The 7,749-nt window shown below is 42.1% G+C and overlaps 1 protein-coding gene across 1 annotated transcript in view; it reads right to left on the bottom strand.

The window, feature by feature from the left end:
• Positions 1-4,394: 4,394 nt before the first annotated feature.
• CRB1 (crumbs cell polarity complex component 1) overlaps positions 4,395-7,749 on the bottom strand; it is a 206,303-nt gene continuing 202,948 nt past the window's right edge. Inside the window, exon 12 of the mRNA XM_049634297.1 lies at positions 4,395-5,178. Within this exon, the coding sequence (XP_049490254.1) occupies positions 4,966-5,178 (213 nt within the window). The 3' untranslated portion in view covers positions 4,395-4,965. The remainder of the gene's footprint in view (positions 5,179-7,749) is intronic.

Genomic DNA, 7,749 nt, shown 5'->3' with positions numbered 1-7,749 from the left:
ACAATAGTAAAGTTGCACTTTTGCTGGAAGCAGATTGAAATGTGAAAGGTCATATTCACTCCAGAATTAAGGAAAGTTTCAAGGTTTGAATCATAACCCCATAGAGCATAAAACCAGGTGAAGCTGGCTAGCTAATCATCATTAAAAGGATGATTTACATCAAAATACATGGGTCAATCTTTCTTGCTCTTGATGTTCTAGATGATTGTGATTTCTTAACAAAAGAGGCTTAAGAAGTAATCCCTCAAAGCCTGGGGGGAAAAATCATGTCTGTTAAAGCAAAACTTTTTTTAAAAAATTATTCTTATCGTCAGTTGTTTGGGGGACTGAGAAACCTGAGACCTTTTGATTTATTTTCTGACATTTTATTGAGAGCCTATAAGTAGTATCTACAATTCATGTCAGTCTTAACAGACGAAGTGATTTCTTTGGGAGAGCCATCACGGGGCAATTGTGACTTATGGGAATGATGTGAAAAAATAATCTCTCTCTGCACAAAACCTGCTTATTTTACAAATACATCACAGGGTGATGTTAAGGAGGGGAAGAAGAGTGGTTACTCGCATGGTTTGCTTAGCAGATAGAGTGGAAGGTGGAAGAAACTGTTACCTGTGCTAGCCACTAGCCCTCCTGACATCTTATCTGAATGCTAATAATGAATGCTACACATTGTGTGCTTACAGCTAAGTGTTCGACACTAATAAGCATTATAATATGCTTAGGAGAGACAGAAGTGTTTTGTTCCCATTTTTCCGGGCAGGTCGCATCACTTGGATGGGGCAGGTCAGAAACTCAAACCTTAGTCTCTAGAGGCTCTTAAAAGGAGGACGAAAGTTTCTCTTTCAAAGAGCTGTCGTAAGGTTTTCAATGAGACACGCTGCGTGTAGTGCAGCAAGGGAAATACAGCCTGGGCCCTTAGCTGGAGCTCCCTCTAGGATCCCTCATTATCATTCTAATAATCAAAATTATCATTACAATGATGTCTTCTAGTTCTACCTCTACAATTACTGCCACTAATACTAATGGGTAATGGTAATAATCATGGCTACCCGGGGCGAGAGGACCTGTGAGGCGGTGATTATTTTAGGAAGTAAAATAGGGGCAGGTTTAACAGCTGATTTAAGTTACAATCATTTGTCGCTTCCTGCTTCTCTTTGCACTCACTGTGACTACACGAGCCCTGTGAGAGGCCGCTTGAAGGAGCCTTCCCATCACTCCTCGTAAACACACACCAGATGTGCTTTATCCATCGGCTGCCTTCCGCCAGCGTTCACCCAGGGCAGGAAGTAGGACGACTGTGTCCACTTTCCACCCCTGTCCCAAGCCTGTGAGCAGCTGCCCTGGAAGGACCGTGACCCTTAGCGCCACCCAGAGCTGTGTTTGCATTTAATGGATCCTCACCTAACTTTCCACTCTGAGAGAAATCAGGCATACATTTGTCATATTTTATTAGTAATGTACTAATTATTATGCAGATGGATACTGCATAGTCTACTCGTTCGTTCCTAGGGCAACAGTTTTGGAACGAAAGAAATGAGAATCAGAGAAGTACGGCCTATTGCCATATTCCTTAGTTGACCTCCTTGGTGTGAATAATTGTATCTCTGGAACCAGTTGCTGTATAACAAACCGCCCTAAACCCTTGTGGCTTCAAACGATGACTTATTTCTCCTTGTGGATTGATTGGGGTTTTGTGTTTCTTTGTGTTTTTTTTTTTTTTTTTTTTTTTTCTGGTCTCACGTGGGTCACTATGTGGCTGCATCCAGCAGGCACGGTGGCTGCAAGCGGGCTCTGCCGGGAAGGCTGGCACAGCTGGGCCTCTCTCTCCACGTGGTTTTTTCATTCTATCCAGGGGTGGAGGAAAAAAAGCTGCAAGCCTTTTGCACCTGGCACCATTTCCATGACATTCTCTTGGTCATTCCAGCCCTGACGCAGGCGGAGGTCAAACAGACTCCACCTCCTGATGGGAGGGCTGGCAATGTCGCAGTGCGAATGAGCCTGAGTGCTAGAGAAATGGTTTGGGCCATCTTTGAAAACAAGTTAACACAAACTGCAAAAATATGTATCAAGCGAAAGTTGCACCAACCCTGGTGATGCTGGATTTTTCTACTAAAGGTGAGGTTTATCTTGTTAAAGATACTTCAGAATAAATACTCCTTGGGGCTAATTTTGAAGCATTCCTGCATAAGCTTGTTCAAAGATGTAGAGATTTGGCTTGCAGGGCCAGCCTGTAAATTACCTCCTGTGTTTGGAGCATCCACAAGGAACAATTCACTTATTCATGCCTGCATGCATTCATTCATGCATATATTTGAATGTGTTTTCCTGCCCAAATCCCTAAACTGGACACAGTAAGAGGGTGAATAGCCAGATTAACTAGACGTCTTTTTTAAACTTAAAATATTACCATTGACTGTGATCTTTTTCTTCTTACCTGTGTTAATCCCAATAGGACCAACTTCTACTCTGATTTTTTTTTTTTTTTAGTTGGTAGTTTTTTAAACTCAACTACTTTTTTTTCCTTTAAGCAAGAACTCTTTTTATCCTTCCCATGTAAACCTCTATTAAGAAGTTGTTCAATTGTCTTTAATGTTTATTTATTTTCGAGAGAGACAGAGACAGAATGTGAGTGGGTTAGGGACAGAGAGAGAGGGAGACACAGAATCCGAAGCAGATTCCAGGCTCTGAGCTGTCACAGCCCGACGCGGGCTTGAACTCATGAGCTGTGAGATCATGACCTGAGCCAAAGTCAGATGCTCAACCGACTGAGCCACTCTGGGATTTTCTGGTACCAGGTACAAATTTGTACACCAGTCATTCATTATTTGTTCATTTATGCAGAAAATATTTATGGTGTTCTAGGCCTGTTCTAGGTAGAGTATGCTGCAGTGAAATTAAAACAAAAAACAAAACTTTTTGTCATCATGTAATTTAAATTCTAGTCAGGGGAAATAGCAAAAAAATATGTGATTTGTTGTGATAAAGCAGAGGTCAGGGAGATGAGGGGAAATGATCCAAAGAGACAGAGAGGGGTGCCTGGGGGCTCTGTCGGTTAAGTGCCTGACTCTTGGTTTTAGCTCAGATCATGATCTCACGGTCATAAGATCGAGTCCTGAATCAAGCCCCATATCAGGCTCTGCACTGGATGTCAAGCCTGCCTAAGATTCTCTCTCTCCCTCTCCCTCTTCCCCTTCCCTGCTTGAGAGCAGGCACATGCTCTCTCTCGAAAGAAAGAAAGAAAGAAAGAAAAGAAAAGAAAAAAGACAGAGAAAAGCTGGACAGTGAGGTAAGAGGCAAATCAAGAAGAAATGGTGTCTTGTTGGGTGAAAAGTACTTGAAGACAATGACAATTGTTTCAAAGGCTGCTGAGAGCTCAGGTGAGCGAGGACTAAGGAGGGGCCACCGTATTTGGCGATGTGGCCGTCATCAGCGGCCCCCCTGACGTGAACTATTTCATGGAGGGGGGTGCAGGCAAAAGCCAAATTAGTCTGAGTTCAAGAGAGAATGAGGCGAAAGGAAGGAGAGGCAGAGAGTATAGAAAACTCTTTTGGGGATATTTTGCTAAAAGAAATGGGGAGGAATAGGATGGTAACTGAAGTGGGCTGCAGGAGAGAATTTTATATAATAGGAAATATGACAGCATGTTTGGTGCTACAGGAATGATCCAGCTCAGTGGAAAAACATGACGTGGAAGAGAGAGGGGCAATTTCTGCAATGATGCCCTTCAGTGGTTGAGAAGGATGGATTGCTCTAGAGCAGATTTTAAAGTATTCATGTTATTAAATTTTTTGAGCATATACCATACCCCAGATAAATATATATATATGGAAATAAACATGTTTACTATAACTTTTATTTATATGCTATTTTACTACATACAAACTGTTATCTATATGCTACTTTAATGTTTTAATTTCAAAACATACATAAAATTCTAACCAAATCGTCGGGGAAAAATATATAGAGAAATAAAAGGCCTAGTATTTTCCCTCCATACCCCACAGATAGTCTTATACACGTACCCCTTAAAGTGCATACACCTCACTTTGGGGTTCTTTCTTACCTGTAGACAATGTCACTATTTGACGCTGACTCTGACTTATCAAAGAACAGTTGGAAGGAAAAAGCTTGATCTTTTAGGTTTGAGAATTCGTGTTTTCCTCTTGTTTTCTGTCTAGGGAAGTGTGTTGACCTTCAGCTATCCCTTATAGAGAGCCATGACTTCAAAAGTAATGCTTGATATGATCTAGTTAAAAGATCTAATTCACAAGAGGATTCTTCAAATGCACCTTGAGGCTACTTTGTGTCACATGTATATCACAAAATGCAAAAAAAAAAAAAAAAAAAAAAACCAACCCAAAAAACAAACAAACAACTCAGAAAGGAGATTAGCCACATTTCCATTTTTATTAGCTGATGTTGGGTCACTTTTTAAACACAGGTTATTCCCATGGCTTTCTTGAACCCATGATTAAAGGGGGAAAGTATACATCTCATCGTAGGTATACATACAACTAAAATCTTTCACCATAGGATAGGAAGATTGAGAAATGTATTTTGTAGTTTTCGTGTTAAAAAAAATGCGGTTTCCAGCTAATGAGCAAACTAAGGAAGGTGTCCCCAGGATGTAAGGGGTAAAAAGTTTAAGTGATAGGCACTTAACTATCCAGACACTAAGTGACTGGAGCTTTTCCCAGAAGACACTGCTCTGGAAGATACTTTTGCTAATTATGAGGCTGAGATCACTGGCACGAAAACATTGCTCTGTCACTGGCTAATATAATAAAACAATGATGTCAGGTTGAGCCACCATGAAAGGCTTTAAGGAGGCCAGAGGAATCTTCCCCACTGTTTCAATGAGACCCCAGTTGTAAATTGATATGTTCAGGTATGTCGGAAAGATGCTCAGATACAGTCATCACGTTCACGAGTGTGTAGATCTCTTTCTCGAGGAGACAGATGCTCCTAAATCAGCCTCTCCACTGCAGGGGGTGGCATCATGCTCCACATTTCCACTCGAGAGCCTTCCTTTTCCTGACGGCTGGGGCTGTAGGTTCCCTGAGTTGCCCTTTTGTTGGAGGCAATAACGGAAGCAACCACCGCCAGAAAGAGGATCAACAAGGCTGACGTCACTGAGCCGACGGCGGTGAAAATGTCCGAGACCAGGTCATCTGCCAACTGGAAGGATTGAAATAATTGTGATGTGAATGATAGAGAAGAGGTAAGTGTTCAGAGTGATGGAACCACCCTGGAATGAAAACCAACCAGAATGCTGGTGCCACTCAGCTCTGTAAAAAGACCAAGGTACTAAAGGGAAGTCAGATTTTCTTATTCCCAGGTCCTGTGAAAATGACTATATATGTAACACCTAAGGTCTAGAGTCAGAAAGTGTGGCATGAAATACCTCCTCTATTTATTCTGCTTCTTAATGTCTGTGACTGAGATCATTCGTAGGACAGCAAAGGCAAAAGATACCCACACGTATATTTGTAGTCATTCTATATCTATACAAACATTCATAGTTATCTTCCCTCCCTTGCCAGAAGCTCTGGTTTTGGATCGAAGGAATAGTTGTTTCACAGCCTTTTTGGGGAAAAGAAGCAAATTAAATCAGTTGGGTCTCATGGGAAAGACCCCGAGACAGAGGAGGAACTGCGATGTGCTAGTCTTGCAGGCAGTTACCAGTCGTCACTTTGATTTGGATTCGATGTGACAATTGAATGGTTGTAAAAACACATGAGCTCGATGTGGAACCAAACACCTAGAAACAGAAAACTGCGCGTAGAGCCCTGTCAGGAGGAGCTGGGTCCGGGGCTCTCGGGGGTGTTACTTGTACACAGGGGTGTGTTTAATGTTCATTCCACTGTGTTTGCCAAACACTTTTTCGCAGTCGGTAACCCGAGGCTGTGATTTAGTTGCAGAGCAATATGACGGGTAGGAAGCAGTCACTAGATGAATTTTTTAACTGATTTTCAAAGAAATATGCCTGTCAGTAAAAGCAGCGTTACACAAGTTTAGCTTTTCATTTAGCTTTCTCTGTGACCCACTGCCCCCCACCCCCCACCCCGTTACCAGACCAAGCTATTGTTATATATGGAGCCTTTGTTTATTTGAACCTCCTAGGGAATTTTAAATATCTTCAGTCTTCTTAGCCTTTTTTGGTTCACTGTGCCTGAGTTTCAACTATCATACAACTAATATAATATTGTACATCTTCACAGTGTTGTCTTAGCTGTACTGAATGTCATTCCTGCTCAAATGGGGTTCGCTAGCTCGTTTGTTCATTCAACAATATTTATGGACCATCTACTGTGAACCTTTTATTGAGCTAGGAAATAAAAATACAAAGAGAATTCGAAGTTTGGGATCTGGAGCTCAGGTTCTGGTGATGGGAGAAGGCAAGGGGACACACACACACACACACACACATATGCACAAATGCTCAACAAATGCTCATAATACAATATAAATACAGATTATGATAGTGTCATAAATGAACTCTATTGGGGTGTAGTTGAAGGAATATTGGAATGAAGCATGTGATTATGCTTTGAAAGGTGAGAAGGCAAATATTTGAAGCAGGAAATTCTGCTTGGACAAAACAATTTGAAATAAGAAGGGCAAAGGGACATAAAAGTCCTTAGAGTTTGGGGCAAGGGTAAGAAATCCCATGTGACCAAAGATATTGTCCAAGAATGTGTGTTTGAATTGGGAAAAGATTTTAAAGTTGGTAAGAGATAGAACTATAAGGTAGGTTAATCTTACAAGAAACTTAAGTTTCTTGTCAGTGGGGGGTGGGGGGGGGCACCGAAGGAGTTTAAGCAGTAGAATGATGTGATCCGATCCGTGTTTTATTAATCTGGTTCTGGTTACAGGGTGATGGATGGTCACGGTGACGGTGGGGGAGAAGATGGAGATAGACAAAATAGGAGTGTATCTTATAAGTCATGACAAGCCATGACCTAGGTCTAAATTTACCAACGGAATGAGAATTGAAGGAGAAGAATGGTTGAGGGAGACTTTCGAGGTAGAGTGGCTCCCTCTTAGATTGTGCAAGGCCGGGCAGCAGCAGAGGAGTGATAAGGATGGCTGAGGATTCCACATTAGATGGTTGCATGGATGGGAGATCCTCAACTGTGACGGGGTACACAGGAGGAGAGAACAGTTTTGTGCAGGAAGACTATGAGTTCAGTTTGAAAAAGCTAGTTTTGGTGCCTGGCAAACATTCAGGCATGTGGTGCTAACAGATACAAACAATCCCTCTCCTCTTTCCACTTTTCACATTGCTCCAGAAAAAACTCTGGGTTATAAGAGCTTAGGAGTAAAGTCTAAAGAGAATTCAAAACCACAGACGTCTAGTTTTGTTATGGTTGTTTTTAAATTCTTTTTTTAACATTTATTTATTTTCGAGAGACAGAGTGTGAACAGGGGAGGGGCAGAAAGAGAGGGAGACACAGAATCCGAAGCAGGCTCCAGGCTCCAGGCCCCGAGTTGTCAGCACAGAGCCCGACATGGGGCATAGAACCCACAAACTGGGAGATCACGACCTGAGCCGATGTGACGCTTAACTGACGGAGCCACCCAAGCACCCCCAGAAGCCTAGTTTTTGAGCAAAATAGTTTACCTCCACTACAGGGCAAGTTCTCCTGCCATACTGTGTGGCCATCCTTTTGTGAGTCCTTACAGCTTGTGTCTGCAAAGATAACCATGTGCTGGGAAACATGACTAGAGCCATAGACTTGGCCTTGA

This window comes from Panthera uncia, chromosome F1 (genome assembly GCF_023721935.1).
Source record: "Panthera uncia isolate 11264 chromosome F1, Puncia_PCG_1.0, whole genome shotgun sequence".
Taxonomy (NCBI): Eukaryota; Metazoa; Chordata; class Mammalia; order Carnivora; family Felidae; genus Panthera; species Panthera uncia.
Note: the sequence above shows the minus strand (reverse complement) of the source record. Positions and strands in the feature narration are given on the sequence as shown.